Here is a 20,240-nt window from a genome sequence, read left to right as displayed (position 1 = left end):
TTGTTTTCTTTATTGTCGGCTTGTCAAGAGCTGTAAGACATATGGTAACAAAAAAGAAACACTTCCACTCCCCTTGGCGGTGCCATTATCTGAGGGCACAACAACAACAACAACAACAACCATTTAAAATTTGCAAGGCCATTCATTAAACAAATCCACTCGTGTGGCTCACTTTCGACACCTTCTACGAACACTAAATGTAAGATTTTCCTTTGTCGTCTCGTGGTATCTGGTTTCTACCTTGTTCGAAAAAGGACAACGTACCGTTGGCTATGCTTATGCTACTGGATCTGCACAGTCTGTGCAAAGTGCGAATGGCAATTCACAGTGCTAGCATGGATGTTCGCCCTGCGAGGCAGTACTTTATTAGGAGCACTGTTTATATTAAAGATATTCTCAGGAGAAACAGAAGCGACGAGCACAACGGGCTTTAATTACGCTGTTCTTATCTTTAACAATATTTCTGTTATTTGTCACCAGGTGAGGCAGCCCAGGTGACAGAATCACGCCTCCCAACTATCGACAGATGATACTTTTTTTTTTTCCTCCCTTACATTGCTACTTGTGAAGAAGTTATGAAATGCACCGGGGCGCAGGAACTTTTCCGGTATTTGTTGCTACTTCTGCGACAAACTTCCTTTATTCTCATGTGGACTTCTCTTTTTTCCCTTTCTTCTTCTTCATTCACTTTTTTGCGCAGTCGATCGTCGACACTAGTTTTCTGTACGATTGGTACCTGCGAGATTACTCGATTTACCTTCGGCGACCAGTCCCTTTAGTTTTCAAAAACTTCCACCTAAGGAATTCTTAGTTATCTTTAGTCAGGAGTAAGCTAGCCCCAGTGATCCATACGTGCTGGCGTGAGTATTTATTTTCGGTCTTCTGACTTTTATTCAGCGGTACACATTGCTTTCGGGAGCTTGAACAGCACTCTTTTCTTTGCCAGATGTCGAGTAAAGAAAACAGATGAGGTGTGTCATTTCAATGCTTAAGCACTGGGAGACGATTCCGTCGACCTAAAGCTAGCCTACGAGAAAGAAGCGCAGTAGGCTGCTTTGTCTAACAGGAAGTTGTTTAAGTATCATAATACGGTACGCCTAATGAAAGATTTAAAAAAGTGGCTTCGACTTTACCGCGAACAACTTCTAAGATCATAGTCTCCACACTGAAATGATATAGCGAGTGGTTTATTAAGAAGATGTGGTTGTTACATCATTGTTGAACCAAAGTGAAGCCGGAACTTTTTCTATCAAATCACATAGACCAAAGATGCGGGAATCCATCAAAATTGGCTTCGTTTAGAAAAATACTTTGGCTGAAGTGAGAAGCTGGTCGATGCTAGTAACCGGTTTTTAAGGCTTTTAGGATTGAATAAGGCTACTGGACGTCAAACCCTGGCGATGAAGTATACTTAGGAGATGTAGGAAATGGAGGGCTCAGTTGGGAAACCGGAGATGATATACAACCGAGGTACGTGGTCACTGTTATCTAAAATGATCTTCCACGTCTGCCTCCGTAGTGCGAAGGATTTGAATCTATTGATTGATTGATTGAATGAATGAATGATGAATTAATAATTAATTAATTAATTAATAATTAATTCACACTCTCAAGACGAGTAAATTGTCAAGAAATTTCATCAACGCCACTCATCTGTTCACCTTCCTCGCGTAATATGTGTAGATCACAGTTTCGGTCTCCACTCTTGCTATGATTTTTTTTACCTGCTTTTTTTTCAGTCTGATTTATGGGAGTAATTTCTCATAATTACCCCTTTAAGAGCAACAAGCCTTATGTGCGCAGTGTAACATATTTGCAATCGTAACTTGTCGAATGGACCATGGAAGAATGTCGACAATACCAGAGCTCTTTTTTTATAGCCCAGAACTCTTCGCAATAACATTTTCGATTGCTGTGTGCTTTCCTCTCACGTACCTTTGTGCGTTATGATTCACTACTCAGACCGTCCAAAAATATATGCAATACGCAGACTAGCTAAAAGAAATCGTACGCGCTGGATTCAGCATGTTTGTTTTAAACGATGCCTGAATGTCGATTCTTCGCTAAGGTTTCCACAAAACAAGTCTTTCTTTTTTCTTTTTTTAGAAATATACGCTCTGGGCCGAGACGCCTTTTCTAACTCTGGATCCCTGCTACTGTAAGCGTGGTAACGGATGCGGCTAGGCGCGCTCGGCGGCGCTCCGTCCGTTATCAGCCTGCCACGAAACAGAGTCTCGCACTTGCGTCGGCGAAATTTAACCGGCAGTGGTGCCCGCACCTCGACGCCGTCTTTCGGCAACGGGTGGACACGCTAGCGACGCGACGCTGCGCTGGCTTTCTTGCTTGCCTAGAAAACAGAAGAAAACGAAAGGATGAGGAGACGCTCAAGGAAGATCTACAGTCGACGACTTAGATTTGTTTTGCCCAAGGCGTTTGCAATGTGAACGGCAGTAGTATATAGTGATGCGGAAGTGATCGAGCTTCCTATGTGTGACTACAAAATCGTCTTACTATTGACAGCGCTTGTGACTTAACATCGAAGCCATGATAAGAATGATAATGAATTTCATTAGAGCCGACAACGCTGCAGTTTCAGATTATCTGGATAAACGTCATGAAATGAGTGAAAATGATGCAGAACGCTCGTGGCAGCAATTTCTGTATGCTGTAAAACATGGCATACACATCTTGTCCCTTTAAGGGCAGTTCGAAAGCAACGCCTCAATACTTGGGTAGGTCGACGTGGTGTTCATGCCGAACGCAAGATTAAATGAATTTTGAAAGTAGTCGAAAACGATGACGTCCCAGTTTCTGGTGCTGAAACAGGCAATTACTGATAATTTTGAAGTTTGCCACTGAAGCACTGAAGTTCTGAAGCACAAATCATCCAGATTTCATTTCCATGGATCCCACAAAGTTTTGGGCGCACTTGATGGTTGGTTGGTTTGTGGGGTTTAACGTCCCAAAGCGACTCAGGCTATGAGAGACGCCGTAGTGGAGGACTCCGGAAATTTCGACCACCTGGGGTTCTTTAACGTGCACTGACATCGCACAGCACACGGGCGCCTCGCTTTTCGCCTCCATCGAAAAGCTGCCGCCGAGGACGGGATTCGATCCCGCGTCCTTGGGAACAGTAGTCGAGCGCCGTAACCACTGCGCCACCCCGGCGGGGTGGCGCACTTGAGTCAAGGATGTAAGCTCAAAATAGGATTAGAAATAATGACTATGAAACGATGCTGAGAACATTATAGCAATTACGATTGCTATACCATGAGTAGTTGACTGAACTTACTACAAAATTATTTCGTTTAAGTTCAGGTAAAATACCGGCAGACGCGGGAAACGCGCTTAGTACTCCGCCCCCCCCCCCTCAATATATATATATATATATATATATATATATATATATATATATATATATATATATATATATATATATATATATATATATATATATATATATATATATATATAAAACAGGGGGTCACACAACTTTACCGATTATCTATTTTATTCCAACAGTTTCGGACGGTGGACCGTCCTTCTTCAAGGTAGAATTGAGTATGGAGAATAAGTCTGCACATTACGCCACTGTTAGGAGAGGGAGAAGGAATTCTCACTCTCCGTCTTTGGAGAAGCAAACATTACTGAATAGATAGAAAGGGCGAAAAGCTCCAGTTGATTATTGGCTGGTGATGCAACAAAGACGGAGAAAGAGAGAAACAAAAAAAAAAGGGGGGGGGGGGGAGAGAAAAGGGGCAAAAAGAGAAAGTGGAGAGCCGACGAATGTTACATACGCGTCGTGCTTCCACGAAGACGACACTACAAGCAAGACAAGTCTCTCTCGAAGGAAAGTTCAGAATAACATAAAAAAAAATAAAAAAATCTAATAATAAAAAAAAACAAAAACAAAACAAAAAAAAACTGAAAAACAGACAACGCGAGCATGCACACCAGGACAGCCCGCTCCCCAGCGGTGCAGGTGTTCAAGAAACCGTTGGGATAAGAGTTATGTGTTCTAGACGGAGTTGTTCCACCCCGCGACACGCCAGCGATCGGAGTCAGGGCGGCACGCCGCCGCGGCGACGAAAGAGCCGTCGGCCAGACGCGCTCTCCCGAAACCCGAAACCCAATGCCGCAGCCGGGCATTCGCGTCAAGTGGTTCCCGCGAGCGTGTCCTAAGTAAAGACGTTTGTTGCGGGATAGAAAACCGACCAGAGGGGGGAGGCCAAGGAGCTAAATAGCGAACAGTATAGTTTGCGTGAGAAGGAGGAAATTCTTAGGAGCGGGCAAATGGGGGGAGATAAAGGCGTTGTCTATTAGTTATGTAGGCTTTTCAGAAAGGCAAAGTTGCCCAATGTTTCATTAATTCCATGGGATAGAGTCTGAAATTTGTGTATGAAGTACGATTCTCTTTGTTCTCTTTGTCGATTTGTTTGGAAGCCTGATTGAAGGAGAATGACCCGAATGTTTTCGAAAGTGTGGTTTGGAAGGCACAGGTGCTTAGAAAAAGGGAGATTTGGCAGTGTGTGGACGTGGGCCTTGTGGTTATTGAAACGAAACCTGAATGGTGTTTCGGTCTGGCCGACGTATTCCATGCCGCACACACCGCAGCTTAGCATGTATACCACATTGGCACTGTCGCAGTTCAAGGATTCTTTGATCTTAAAGGTGAAATCAGAGAAGTTGCCCTTTACAATATTTGTCGCCTGCACATGATTGCAAACTTTACAGCGTGGTTTTCCGCACGGTTTACATCCGGGGTTAGGGTTAGCATTGGCGGTCGTTTTAGATTTAACTAACATGTCCTTTAGGTTTCTAGAGCGCCGATACACTGCTCTCGGTGGCTGTTTGAAAATGGAAGCCAAGTGACTGCTTTGCTGGATTATATTAAAATGTTTCGAGAGGATATTATTAACCCGTGGCATGTTTGAGGAATGTGTAAGAACGAGATTTGTTGGCCTGTCGTTCTGCTGTGATTTTTCAAAATTGATTATTTCATTTCTGTCTAAGCCTCGAGCTTTCCCAATAGCATCATCAACAATGAAGGGAGGGTATTCCTTTTGCAGAAGATTTGTTTTTAGTTGCTCCGCATGGCGGTCAAAGTCATCTAGCTCAGAGCAAATCCGTCGGAATCTATGGGCCTGTGAGTACGGTATGCTGGTTTTACAGTGGTGTGGGTGGCTGCTTTTGAAATGTAGGTACTGCTGGCGGTCGGTAGGTTTCCGGTATAGGGTAGTCTTAAGAACGTTGCCTTTTCTCTGTATTGTAACGTCCAAGAAGTTAATTAAGGATTTAGAAAAGCTGTGAGTGAACGATATGGATGGGTGAAATGAATTGTAATTTTGTATAAATGTTAATAGGCTGGCTTCGTCGTGGGGCCAAATGAGGAAAATATCGTCAAGAAAACGTTTATAGAGGAGGGGTTTCAGAGACTGAGTGTCCAGGAATTGCTTCTCGAGGGCCGCCATGAATATATTGGCATAAGCCGGTGCCACCTTGGTTCCCATCGCCGTACCGTTAACCTGAAGGTAGTGTCTTCCCTCAAATTCGAAGTTATTGTGATTAAGCACCAGGCTAAGAATAGTGGAGAGGGTTTCCTCATCCAGGTTCACCGAGGGGTCCGTCTTAAGGTATGCATCCACTGCCGCGCGTATGCCGTCTGAATGGGGGATATTCGTGTACAGGGATGTTACGTCCATTGTGACTAAAAAGCTTTCCGTCGGAATTTCGAGGTTGGACACGACCCTCAGGAAATGATTTGTGTCCTTAATGTAGGCAGGGATAGTTGGTATAATGTCCTTAAATAGGAAGTCAAGGACTGCGGAAATATTTTCGGTGAGTGTACTGTTACTTGACACAATTGGACGGCCGGGACGGTTGGGTTTGTGAATTTTTGGGAGGAGGTAGAATCGCCCGGGAACCGGTTTGATGGGCTTCATTGCTTTAAACATATCCTGGGATATCTTTTGCTTTTGAAACAGAGACTCTAATTGATTGTTGATTTTGGTTTCAAACTCTCTTGTGGGATCGCTATCCAGTTTAGTGTAGAAACGTTTATCTTCCAATTGTCGGAAACCTTCTGTTAAATATTCTGCCTTGTCCATAACAACAATAGCGCCGCCTTTGTCCGCAGGTTTGATGATGATGTCGGACCGCTGACTCAAAGCGTCGAGTGCTTGGCGCTCTTCGGGTGACAGGTTGTTACGGACTGCATTAGGTTTTGATTTTGTATACGCAGCCAGAATATCCTTTTGAACAGCAGCGATGTACATATCTAAATGTTTGTCTCTGTGTTCCCTTGGTGTCCATGATTTATCAGATATCCCCGGTATGTTAATTTCACGCTTCGTTTCGTGGTTACTGAAGTATTCACGGAGACGCAGACTCCTTGCAAAGTTATCTAAATCTTGAAATAACTGAAATTCATTGAATTTTCCTGTCGTAGGGCAGAATGTTAGGCCCCTAGCGAGCAACGTTCGTTCCGAAGGTGAGAGCGGCAGACTCGACACATTCACTACATTATCATTAGCCATGGTAGACTGGTTTCCAGCAGACCCGCAAGGCTGGCGAGGGGCTACTTTATCTTTAGCCACAGGTGGGGCTGGTTTATCCTTGGCCACAGGCGGTGTTAGAGGATAGCTAGGCGTAGGGACCACACCATCCCGGCTGAGTTTTTTTATTTTCTTTTCATTGATTTCTGTTGTTTTGCGATTTTCAAATTCGCGGAGCTCAATTAGTTCATTTTCCGTGAATGATTGTTCGCGGCGGTAGCATTCTTCCATATGTTCAAGTTCGAGAGCTTTTCGATGGCTATGTCTTATGATTAGGTCCATAAGGCGCAGTGAGCTGTCATGTAGAATGCCATTCCACTCCGCCTCTTCATCGTCGTTCAGAGTTGTCATAGCCGGGGATAGCTGTAGCCGCAAACCCTTTGGTATTGTTTTCGATTCACAGTACTGCGTAAGTGTTTTAACGTGAGTAATAAGCAATCCATGTCTATATATATATATATATATATATATATATATATATATATATATATATATATATATATATATATATATATATATATATATATATATATCCCTGCATGTTTTTGTAAAGGATCGTAACATAGTCGCCTTTCTAGCACAGTCTCTGTAAGGAACTGACCCCAGTGACAAAGTAGCAGTGCTACATGACCCTTCCGGAAAACTTGATATATGTGGGCAAATAAATGCACTTTGTTTGGACCTGAGCAAAGCTGTTAAGAAGTCGAAGGTGCCCCATTAAATGTTCTCACATAAATGAGAAAGCATTGCACTTCCTTACGACATTAGGTTTGGTTTTGGTTTTGTGGGGTTTAACGTCCCAAAGCGACTAAGGCTAGGAGAGACGTCGTAGTGGAGGACTCCGGCAATTTCGACCACCTGGGGTTCTCTAACGTGCACTGACATCGCACAGCACACGGACGCCACTGGCAATGTAGTTGTGTTTATCCTAAAGACAGAAACAGTTTTTTACGGACAGAAATTGCAGTTACAGCACCTGTCAGGTCACATTAGGCGTTGTCTAAAGCAGCGTTATAGAGATATTACTACATTTTTTTAATCACGTCAATAAGATGGTTAATGTAGCTCCTGATACCTTGTCCATTGGGGCTAGCTGTGCTGTTTTTACAAATTTACAAATGTCTTTACAAATATTCTGGTTTATAAAAAGTAAGCTTAAACATGCACCTCTGACAGCACGAACATTACCCTGCAGTTTGGTGGTGGCACCTAAACTAAAATATTACTCTGCCCCTACTTAAGTGCACAGAAACAGCAGTTCAACGGACAGTGTACCAATTGTCTACACTTACCCACACTGCTCCTATACTAATCCTTTTCACACGCGCAGCAGTGCAGATGCAGAACGTCGTGCGGTGGGTCAAAGTGGCAATGCATCGACATTAGTGGGTGCTACCTTACCAGTACAGATATAAGAGAACCAGCTTCTTATACGCAACCGTAAATAACAGCCACGAAAAATACATAGGCTTCCGATTCATTAATCAGGCGCAGCACGGATTACGGTGCAAACTTTTGATCGGTATTTCCGCAGTTCCGATCAACGCATGTAAAACATATGAAATGTCACGTCCCTGGTATTACTGTATTGTAACAATATAGTAACACAAACGGGCCTCCCACCGTAGCTTAATATCTGTGGCATTCAGCTGCTCAAACTAAGGACGGGGGTTCAAATCTCAGCTGCGTAACCTCATTTCTATGGAGGCGAAACTAAAAATAAATACGTGCGCTGCACGAAGTCAGTGCACGATCGGAAATCGAGTGCTTCCTGAACTGCTGCTGAATCTGGAACTTCCGCATCTCTCATGGCTTCTATTCAGCTTGGGATTGTTAAATGCCACATAGCGCACCATACCAGGGAAAAAGGCAGAAACAGATTCGAATTGACTTTGAGCGTGACTCCCAGCGGGACCATAAGATGCGGTGGCACCAACTACAAATGAATACAATTTCAAGCAACTCTCAGCTGTAAATTGCTAATACAAAATAATTTAAGACGGTGTACTGGCAAAAATTAAAGCCCCGCATAAAATTTTCACCATAAAATGGGGGCCACAGAGAGAGCGCATTGCCCGTCATCCATGTTAATGGCTACCTTGTATTCAGAGGAGCTTTCTCCATAAATTGAGCGTAGAAAGAGAAATAACAACCTGCAATCAGCGCCAGTTTGCAATGACAGCTGGTCATTAAAGAGTCCCGTTGTTCGCACATTCTTTGCATTGCACGCCAAGCAGTGAGGAGTCCGAAATATGCGTTTGCCCGCGACGAGATTGGTGGCTAGCACTCGACTCGCATAGAGGAGAGTATAAGCATCTCCCAAGAGCCACGAGGATGAGTACGCTTTCTGTAGTTCTTGCGTCCGCATTTTTCGTTGCTTCGAGTGAGCTGATATAAATAATATATTCTAATCACGTGCTTACTTTTCTCTTGCCTCTGTCTACTGCAGTGATGCCTGCCCTGCTGTGACCGAGCAATGCCCGGAGTTCAGCTACGCCCCCGCTGCTGCTCTTAAGTACCTGGCATGCGGAGCCTCCAAAAACGGTGGGTGATCTTGGGTCATTTAAGTCTTCCAATAAACGAAGCGTGGATGCCTGCCCGTAACTAGTGTTCTGCTCATTAAATTTCCTTGACCCTCTTCCATTCGTTCTCTTTGAGTATTTCGTCCAAATCTCGCTGCCCAAGCAACAAAATAGAGAGCGATCATAGAGGGTCAAAGCACTGCTTTCTGCACAGTTTCACGCGACTTGAACCAAGATTGTTTAGCGCTGCACCCCGAGTGCTTGGAACAGGCTACACTTTGTTTGTAGCTACATGAAGCAACTCGGAGCACTAATTAATTTCGCCTAATTATTTATGAACCCACGAATAATTGCGGCAATATTTATAATATTCATATTCAGACAGTTTACGTTTTAGTAGGTGTCTGCAATTAGTACTTTATTTTTTCAAGCCAAATCGAACATGAATAGGCAGCTAAAAACGGAAAATAAGACCGACACAGTCGAATCGAATACGAGTCGAATATTCCCTTTTTGCCCAAATATTCGTACAAAATGAGTAATAGGGCGAAACACTATAGCGTCAATTGCGTAGCTACAGTACGGTTAAATAACGTACGGAGTTGAAGTTACAGCTTTAAAAAGGCGCAACACTAACAGCTGGAAAGTGGTCGCAACACGAAGGCAGCGACTTGGCCAGAGAATTATAGAGAGCTTTGCGTGGCATATAGTCGGTGGCACGTCTAGCTCGCGGGCGGAATGAGCTCAAATCCTTCCTGAAACCTAAAATTCCGTGCAATTTTTCTTTGGGAGAAATCAATTTCACTACGGCGTTAAACTGTTTGAGGCGTGCGGTGACTCCTTCTTTCACATTATACACGTTAACACCTTCGTTCATTCCATGCAATGCCATGGTTCATACGCGCCTTATCGGGTGTTTTAAATTCCCGCGTGAGGTCACGTGCCTGTGATGTCATGACCCTGTCGGCCAATCAGGATTTTTGCGTTATGAGTACGAGAACGTCGACGCCGAGTTTTCTGCGCCACGGAGCTAACGCCTAAAAGGATAAGCTGACGACAATACGGCATTTTCGACTCTTTTCTTCTCTGTATTTTTTTCTTTTTTGTTCACGAGCATTTACTTCGACTCTATTCGCTCCCTGAGGCTTGTGCGCCTATCACTTATTGGAGACGGCGGCTCACGCACTTTTTGTTTTTCCACGTCTCAAGCAAAGGTGCTGGCGCACTTCCATGTCGATACTGACGACAGAGCAGGCCGCTTAGTGCGGCACGGTGAGCGTGCGCGCTTTGTTCGTTCGAAATGTGGTTGATAACGCTTCAATACCGCGCAAGAGAACAATAATATTCTTTCCTACTTCGCGACTTTTTTCTAGGATGATATCTACCTTTGTTTCTTTCTTTCTTTTTGTTTTTTATAGAAGCATTCGTTGTTTTTTAAAACCGCCTGATGCAGCATATATTTACCTCGCTAAAGACATATTACTGTTAGGTAGTGGCGGCTTTAGAAAGTTTTTTATTTATTTCCTCGTCACCCCCAGTGGAATGTTGGTAGGTTCCAAAGAAATTGCCTGTATTTTTCAACAACAAAAAAACGTGATTTATTAAGTCCTGTGCGCCTTTTCCTTAAACAATGCAGGTGTCAGCGAACGATATTTTAAATAAATATCAACGAATTAATTTTACGCAATCTGGCCTACAATAAATGCCGTTAATAAATATTAACTTTGATGACTAAAAGTATCATTCATTGGTAACAGCTTCATCGCACTGAAAAAAAAAACATGGCAAAATCATTTTTTGCAAAAGGACCATAATTCTATCATGGTTGTGCAAAATAGCCATTTGTACTGCATACAACATTTCACGAATCGTTCTCCAGCACGTTATAAACAAAAGAGGGAGGAGGGGGAGGGGGGGGGTTGTGTCTTGAGCTTAGTTATACGAACGAAAGCTCTGTTAAGGTTGGTCTTGGCTGGTTCAGCATTGTTGTACACGGTTGAATGATTGGAGTTATTGGACCGCTCCAGAGTCGCCTCAAGAGTAGACGCGGTACGCCTTTAACCGCACTTTTTCATTCGATTTTTGTATATGTTTTGTTCCAGTTGTTCGGGAGGGAAACGAAGGTGTGGTATCGGTCTCGCGTTTCGCTGGGCGTCTCCACTTATTCAGGTCAAGGTTATTCGAGAAAAGCGAGGCAAAATCCTAAGTCGCACTCAGAGAAGTACATCTTATGCTCCAGAAAGTTACATGAGTGAATAAATACATGTGTATAAATAATATCACATAAATTTTGAATCTAAGCTCGAGCTCTGATGCAAGGCTACATACTTTTAAAACGTTGCTAGCAAACTTCTTAAATATGCATTGTATTACGGCATTTCAAATGCAGATTTTTGAAGGCCGTTTTCAAAATCTCAACCGAAGATAAAAACTGAGTAATTCAAGGATCACTCAGCAGCTGCGTTACTATAAACAACTGATTAGGCTGTTTCTGAACTCCTTCTCCCACTTAACAAAAGTACCTCGGTAAAAGCTTGGTTACAATTGTCTCCTGATCCTTCGGTACAGTACTTAATTGTGTGAAATATAAAGATTACTGGCGCGTGCCATACTATGGCAAACACTTTGTTGTAGGTGCGTTCGCTTCTTCTTTTTTAGGCTTTGGCCCAAGTGACATATAGTATTCCTTATTGGTGACTCTGATGACCCAGAACGTGTACCTCAATCGATGCAATAGGACAGTGTTACCGAGGATAGCTCTGGTTGCAACCCTAGATAGAATAAGACTTATTCTCACGATAAACTAGTGCTTGTTAGTGAGTGATGGCGAGCCCGCTAGAACCCACCACTCTCTCTTCCCTTAAGTGGAAAAGTGACCAACCTTAAATGCGAAAAAAAGATCGCTTTCGGGCATTTCAAAACGAATGGCTTGAAAGCAGAGTGGTATAAGATGAACGCGTTTATTGGTGGGAATTAACTATCATTGACTTTAACGATCAAAGCTCTAATACAGCAGCAATAAAAAAGCGCGTTGTCAGGTAAGCACGACGCACCAATTGTTATTTTTATTGCACTGCATCAGCAAAAAAAGAAAAACAAAACATTAGAACATTTTCTTGTGAAAGTCTTCAGAATTTATATTGTTGAAGCTTGTCCTTTGGCGCTTTTCTGAGCCCGCAAAGTTTATTACTCGTGTGTTGTTTTAAAGATGAAGGAAGATTTATACTGGGCACGTGACAGCACGTGAAGCGAGTACGCTGAGTCGCCCTTTTTGGTACCAGCAATTAACTACACCTTTCAGATTATAAGCAGTGCACGGATGGCGGCATGAAATTAGCCTAAGGCTGCTATGATCCAATTCCTGCCATGCGCCAGCATGTCTGCCTGAATTCAGAGAGAGTGACAGCATGGGGTAAATGAAACGAGAAAAAAAAAATCAGAATGAAAACGAATTCGAATAATATCTTTATATCAGTATCCCCCGGCACTCGGTGAATGCCAAAACGCATTTCAACTTGTAAGCATACCGTAGCAGCCCTTAATCACAGAAACAGCCACGCACAAAACTATTGAAGCTCGCAATGCGCCCGTTCCTTATTCGTGCTCTGCAGAGATCAATAATAAGGAGCGCAATGCCTTCGCATAGGCACTTTCAATGTGGGGAGGTCATTTTTTCGCAAATATTCAGTTTTCGGTCGGAACTGTTGCATCCCCACTACGGTATGAAAGCATCCTAGTTCCATGGTTTATCTTCATTGATAGCACCAGAAAACTCTCTCTGTGACTTTCAGCTACTCTGCTATCTAGTTGGCGTACAAATGTCCACATGTGAAAGTTCTTATGGCATATGTTTTTACTGCGCAGCTGTGACAAAAAAAAAATAAAGAGATCTCAATCTACAGGCGACGCACTAAGGCAACGGAACAAGTGACACTGTCGACTAATTCCCGACGATGCCGCAGAAGGGGGTCTATTTGGCAAAATTCGCCAGGAATTAGCAGAAATAAAAATTGGTTTTAGATAAAAGGCTCTTTTTTCCAGCGAGAACAATATAATCATTTTTTTTTTGCCTCTTTGATATAGGTTACGCAGTCTAAACTACTAAAACAAAACCAATAGGCGAATGCAGTCCCACAGTAGCATAAGTCTGGCCTCACTGCGCAGAAATGTAGTAATATTCTGCGTGTTCATACCTTGTTCATATCTTGCCTACTGTGTTCAGCTATTGAATGGCTATATATTGGTCAGAAAAAATTATTTGATCCAGATTCTTAAATGAAGAAAAATGTTTAAACAGAAAAGGGAGAATTAGGATCAAGGAAAGGCTTGGAGGCAGTGTGAATGTCGTATATATGTACTATTGGGGACAAATGCTTCCGGGACACGAAAAAATCAGGTTTGGCGTATAAGTGCCACATTTTAGCCGATCTCGGGATTTCACTATCCAATGTCACAAGATGACAGTTCAACTTTCAGATCATTAAGTAGGGTCTCCGGAAACCCCATAACAACGGAGCTACTGGCTACGATTCGGGATGATGCGTCCAGAAAACTTTTGTCGCCGATAGTACTCCAGAATAAAAGAACATGCTTGAATTGTTTCCTTCTATATATAGGGTTACTGGCAAGCTGAGACCACCTAAATTAAGATCCATAGATCGTGACCACCATTGACTACGCCGTCCCTTCTTTTTCTTTTCAGTGGTACTTGTCACGGTTGGACTCGTAGATCACCCTCGCCTGAAAGGTACGGTTGTGTTCTCCTATATTTCAACAACTATGGGCGAATTAGGGCGGTAAGGCTAAGCCGGGATATCTACTGCTTCACCACACCTGCGCAAGTTCACTCACCCTAAGTGGGGGTTTCCACGCGTAAGGAGACGCCAATCACAGCGCTTCATAGAGAGTCAAGAATACACTCCCTCGTTAACGGCTGTGACCATATGAGTTTCTTTTTTTATATCGAGACACGCGTGCCTGCAAGAGAAAAGAGTGGCGCACTTCTCTGCTGCAGCGACGATGTCAAATCAATATTTTCTTTCGGTGCCACGAAAAATACAACACATTTCTTTTTCTTCCTCTTTATTACCTGCAGTCCTATGTGCGGCTTTCTAGGCTTTGGCGGGGCACCAAATTTTTTTTTTTTTTTGTTATAACAATCTCTGTGAGGTACACAGGAAACAACAAGTATTGAGGGGCAGACCAGACTCAGGCTGATAGCCAGCGTTTCAAAAAGTGGGAGACAACTCCTCTTGCCGTAAAGTTGGCAAAAGAAGTGAGGCTCCCTTTCAATGCTTGTTCGATTTCCTTTCACTTTGTGTACCCATCAGCTACGTCCCGTTCTACTCCGTCTGATGCTTGTAACTTGTAAATTACGGCCAGACATTTAATCCTCACTCCTATTCCAGCTAATTGCATTAGCACGTGTAGCAGTAAATAATCGAAAGGAAACCTCACGTTGCCATTGTAGACAGACAGGGTCATATTAGTCCAGACACTTATTTAATTTAATATATTCACGGCCCTAATGTGCTTATATAATTACGCCTCTCTAGTTGGATATGTACTTGCTATTTTTTATGCGCATGGCTGTGCTATTTCCATTATGGAGCCCAAGGAGGTGAATCACGTAGTTAATCTCGGCATTCGCTCCTACTGAACAGTACTGTTTGAGCAGAGAATAGTTATCCTACCATGGCCACGGGAGGCTAGCATGCTTTCAGAATTTTAAAAGTAACCTGGCTGCTTTGCACCTTTAGCTATGTAAGTTCTGTAACATTTAGCGTACTCGTGTTCCTTAAGAGGTGGCAATTAAAACGGAAACCTCTTCATAATAAGGGTCACAGCAAAAGCCGCTAACACAGCCACCATTGGACACAGGAATTTGAAAGGAATTTAAAAGCTACCGGGTTTTTCACTTATCCCTTTCCAATACAAGTGGCACTGGCCTGGTATTTGCTTGCCTCACAATACATGAAGTAATGACACCGTTGCATCAGCATTGCCTGGAGAGCGAACTTACGAAAACTGATACACGTGATTCGTCCAGGAACTAGGAATGCAGACGGCATCGGATAGGCAAAAACTTCAGCATGCTCGATTGCTCGAACGCCACATAACGTGCAGAATCCTTAAAATACAAGCCTCATCGAGCCTTGCTCCGATGTTTGAAAGCCGCTAAAAGTTTCATAATGACGCTTAACGCGTGTCACTCAAGCGCAAATCGAGCTTGAGGCATTTATAGAAGACTAAAATACCAAGGGAATCAGGACAGTTGATTCTAAAGTCCATTACTACGAAACTTCTCCAGCCAACAGGACCACAGGCATTGGGGCTGCGATTCTCAAAAATGCAGGTGGCACGAACATTTAGAACCATTCCACTTACGCACCGAAAATGAAACCCGCTAAGAAATAGTAGATGCCGTGCATGCAGTAGAGAAGCATTTGAGCCAGATCAAACAATCATACGACGTAGCTTAAGGAGCTGTAAATATATTTTTAGTAGTAAATGAACCTTTAAGCATGTAAACAAGGTTAGAAAAAGTAGAAAGCAAGCATAATCGCTGCAGCCTATCTGCAATAAGGACGCAGAAAAAATTTTAAAAATATTTACTTAGAGCCAGCATTATGTTTTTACCATGTCGAAAGTTAAGGGCGTTGTCAAGTAGTTAAGTGAGACATCGTAGCGCACTATTGCAGAGATATCAGCAAACTGATTTTTGCTTTTTGATTTCAACGATCTTGTCAAGTGCGGCCCTGAGAACTAAATAAACCATGTAAATAGCCGGTCTCGAAGAATTACAGTTTTAATGCCAGTTACACGCAAAGTAGCTCTTGAACAAATTAGTCGTGTTTGTTCCTTCGCAGCAGATGCTTTCAAAACAGCAGTCAGCTCTTAAACTCACATGTTAAAGCCCCTGAACACTCAAAGGTACCGCAGGCCCCAATTAAATTTAGCACAAAATATCAATAATGTTTCAGTGCAAGAAATAAAATAAATGATAAGTTGGGGATACGCGCGCGAATGAAATTCGAAAATAACAAGCTGCATTTCTCAATGGGAATAAATTGGACAGAGTCCCGTTTTATCTGACAGACACCGCAGGCACCGTCTCTATTTTCTTGAGATTGGGCTATTCTGAAGAGATGCAAAAATCTCTGTGGTGCTCATTTTCCCTTTTATGCAAATAGTAAACGCTAAATATAACAGTTAAGTTAGGCGACACTGTCAATTTTTGTCGCTTTGTCGTCTTCCATCTTCGCTGTCGAGTTCCAGCTGGTGAGATATTCACCAAGAGTTGGAATAAAGTCACAAAAGCGTGCTCATATCTCCGCTACACGGGGAAAGACAGCAACAACAATGACAACGATGAACCACAAGCGTTAGCTTAAAGACGGTCGTTCATCTTCCTCTTACAACCGCTACGTACAACCGCTTGCAGCACGGTAGGAGACACCGGAGAAACCCGTCTGGGGAAAATAAATCAAACTCCAATATTAAAAGAGTTGACAACGTTAACAATCCTCTTCAACCGTACTTCAGCAATCTGTGGCCGGGCTGCCAGAAGGCTTCGCCGCTGTCAAGGTTGTCAAGATTGAGGAACGATGCTGCTGTTACCGCCACTGGCCAGCAGTAACTATCTTTCTGGCTTTTATTTTTTTTATTCCTGCTGCTTCTCGATTTAGTCCGCCTTAGTTCATGCTTCAATTTCATATTTCTTGAATTTATTACATTAGACTTTTTACCGCGCACTCCCTTTTGTCCTAACCCTATGGTGGTAACCGCTTGAGTGAGTGTTATTTTTGACCATGCTTAAGCTTGACAGCAATAACGAGGCAAATATCGCAGGGAAAATCTTTTGTGCAGCTACAGCTGAGGGAAAAATTGTGCGTCTTCCAGCACCCCCGTTCTTCGCAGATTCGAAGAACGGGCCCCGCTATGTTGTCATATATTGGCATTGAGAAGTATTCACGTGTAGCAAAGGGTGTCATTTTGTTTACTTCACGTAACTTCAGCAGTACAGGCTGGAGCATGAGGCGATAGCTTCATTAGACAGGTGGGCAGCCCTTCCCTGTGCTTTGTACAGAACAAAATGGCGACCAACGATGACCGCTGTAAGCTCTTAATACTCGTGGGTAGAAATAGAAGCATGCGGCAAAAATTAAGCTAGGAGGTGATGACACTTCGTCTCAGGGACTTCCAGTGTTTCCTGGTGGTCCGCAGTGAAGAAGGGAAAACGAGTGCTGTACCGACGTACAACACGCGGATACTGTACCGGCGAATCTTTCCTGTTCAGTGATTCAACCGCTGTCATCCAAGGCTGACTAACGTCCCTAGCCTCTCTCACAGACCCCAGGCATCTGCTCGCTCTTAGTTGGCCGCTGCATCTGCCAACTGATTGCTTCCGGAGCTCTGTGTCAGCAGCCGTGGTTAAGCGTCGTCTCTGCCCACTCGATATTGAGCGGCAGTGGTTGCAAAACGTATTTCGCTGCACACTCGGCAATATCTTTGCTGCCAGACTGACATCATCTATAAAACATCAAGATTGCTCATGTCAGTTCATTCTAAGCGCATCCCTTCATTTCGCTGTGGCACCACAGCCCGACGCTAATTTCTCGTATGGCACCGCATCTAAACTAGTCCTAGGGAAAGGTTTCGCAGCATCCCAGAAGAAACTCGGAGGCAATATGTATCAACGTTATAAACGGAGCTCTGATCGAAGTTGCTGAAGCGTTTTCTGTGCGGCTCATCAGGCCATCTTTGCGGGAAAGTAATATATAGAAGGCGAATACAAAATTGCGAAGAGCGTGAACAGGAAAAAAAAGAAATGCTTCCTCTCTGCTTGCTTCTGTCTTTCAGAGCCAAGCTGGCTGTCCCCACAGAGGCTGCTCGCCGTGCAAGTCGACCGTAAGCCCGCACTCTCCCGTGCATATACTTCTTTATATCTTACGTTGTCACGGCCATGTCTCGTCTTTTACTTCGCGTTTGCCCTCCAACGGCACGGCCTTCGTCGTGTTAGACGAAGGGACATCTTAATTAGGCGAGACCTCCGTGTCTACGCGGGTAATTAGGGAGACTCGCCATCTCTGGTTGCGGTGTTGATTTAAGGAGAAAACTTTCGTCTTCCTCCTCTTCTTTTCCCTTCCTTCCATGCATCCCTTTCCATCCTGCCTACAACTTCACCCGCGGTGGATTCCACGACTGTCCAGGAAACATGGCCGACGGCAGCATGGCGGTGCGAGGTTGGTCTGATTAAACTAGATGCCGCAGGACATCTGCTGGCTGCACTGACTTTTTTGGCCACGTGAGTGAGTGAGTGAGTGAGTGAGTGAGTGAGTGAGTGAGTGAGTGAGTGAGTGAGTGAGTGAGTGAGTGAGTGAGTGAGTGAGTGAGTGAGTGAGTGAGTGAGTGAGTGAGTGAGTGAGTGAGTGAGTGAGTGAGTGAGTGAGTGAGTGAGTGAGTGAGTGAGTGAGTGAGTGAGTGAGTGAGTGAGTGAGTGAGTGAGTGAGTGAGTGAGTGAGTGAGTGAGTGAGTGAGTGAGTGAGTGTTTAATTTCAACGTGGCATTTCTTCTCGTGGTCTCTTACGACATGTGTGACATCCTGTGTCGAATACAATTCAAGGACAAGGCGGAGAACGCCGAAAGAAGTTCTTTCAACCAATGGCGTTCTTCTACGGTCATGCACAGAGGTTATATAACCTCAGTACAGTAAAACTAGAGACAGTGTATTACTGTGTTACCTTATACTTCAGTTTTCAATGTGCTTCACGCAATAGAGGAAACAGCAATGCATTTTGTTTCTGTGGCATAGGTTTGGAAGCGAAGAAATTCCAAGATTTTGAGACAACTCCCTTTAAATGTGTTAGCATGATTAGCCAAATTGTGAAGAAAAACCACTGTACGATGTTGTGAATACTTACAACCTGCCATGAATGGTAAGTGTCAAAGAAAAGAGAGGAAAAGCATAAGAGAGTAGGGAGTGGACAGGAGGTTGTTGACAAAAAAGTGGGCCCATCGTTGCAAAAATAAACATCATGATAGAAAATGACCCTAAAAGTGATTATTAATAGTGACTAAGAATGATTTAAAAATAAAATGACTGAAAAACTATATACTGATCAAAGTTAATCTCGTTCCGCAGTTAACTCAGAAAAATTGAAAAATGAACCTCGAACGAACAAATATATACCTGACAAAGTATACAAGAAAATACTAAAAAACTTCCCATCGTTGCTAACATGTCATATCTTCAGTAGTAATAAGTACTCGACTATTAGACATAAACGCAAAAGCAGAAGGTTAATAAATGAATGCGTGCCTCACAAACAATTTAAATTCAGGAACGATACATATTTAAAAACCGAGCTATAACTTTATCAAATAACCGAATGGTAGGAAAGGCTTTAAACTAAAACATTTTTATTTTTGTCTTACCTCTTTCAGTGTCCGACACTTCACAAGATGAAGGAGGTGAGTGAATATTTCTCTCATATACTGCCAGAAAATATCCAAACAACTCATTTAGCATCAATGAATATGGAAAACGGCGCATCAAATTTCTTTAGTCTAATGTAACCGGTGACAACTCAAGTAAAACATTAGAAAAATAGGCCATGCCCAATAAATGTTGTTTGACTTCACGTGCAGTCATGTAGAAAAATCCACGTGAATATACAGCAGAGCCTATTCTAGAGCCCTGGTGAAAAAAAAAAAAAAAATTACGTCTGCATTGTCCATAGTAACCCGTTCCCGCACACACAGGCACGCACAAATATCATGAATAATCTAAAAACATATATATATATATATATATATATATATATATATATATATATATATATTTTATATATATATATATATATATATATATATATATATATATATATATATATATATATATATATATATATATATATATATATATATATATGTGTATAATTTCTCACCACACGTAGGGCCACATACAGATACTCGAAAGCTGTCAATGTGGGATTTCTGATAGTGATAGTTGCCAAACGTCCGTTCTAGCTAGGTGTCCGGTTTATTTTACTGCTTGGGCCCGGAAGGAAACGAAAATAAAAACTTATGATTAAACGCCAGCTCACGGTTGCAAGGTAAAATCATAACTTTAACTATACGCTGATCTTACCTAACACAACGT

At 42.8% G+C, this 20,240-nt stretch overlaps 1 protein-coding gene across 1 annotated transcript in view; it reads left to right on the top strand.

Annotated features, from left to right (window-relative positions):
- Positions 1 to 20,240, top strand: part of LOC146199613 (uncharacterized) — a 79,920-nt gene that overhangs the window by 5,161 nt on the left and 54,519 nt on the right. The window contains exons 2-6 of the mRNA XM_084595139.1: positions 9,004 to 9,098; positions 13,779 to 13,823; positions 17,939 to 17,986; positions 18,289 to 18,321; positions 19,523 to 19,549. Of these exons, the coding sequence (XP_084451265.1) occupies positions 9,004 to 9,098; positions 13,779 to 13,823; positions 17,939 to 17,986; positions 18,289 to 18,321; positions 19,523 to 19,549 (248 nt within the window). The remainder of the gene's footprint in view (positions 1 to 9,003; positions 9,099 to 13,778; positions 13,824 to 17,938; positions 17,987 to 18,288; positions 18,322 to 19,522; positions 19,550 to 20,240) is intronic.

The sequence above is a fragment of the Amblyomma maculatum genome, chromosome 2 (assembly GCF_055883805.1).
Source record: "Amblyomma maculatum isolate TAMU_Amacu chromosome 2, ASM5588380v1, whole genome shotgun sequence".
In the NCBI taxonomy this organism is placed as follows: Eukaryota; Metazoa; Arthropoda; class Arachnida; order Ixodida; family Ixodidae; genus Amblyomma; species Amblyomma maculatum.
Note: the sequence above shows the minus strand (reverse complement) of the source record. Positions and strands in the feature narration are given on the sequence as shown.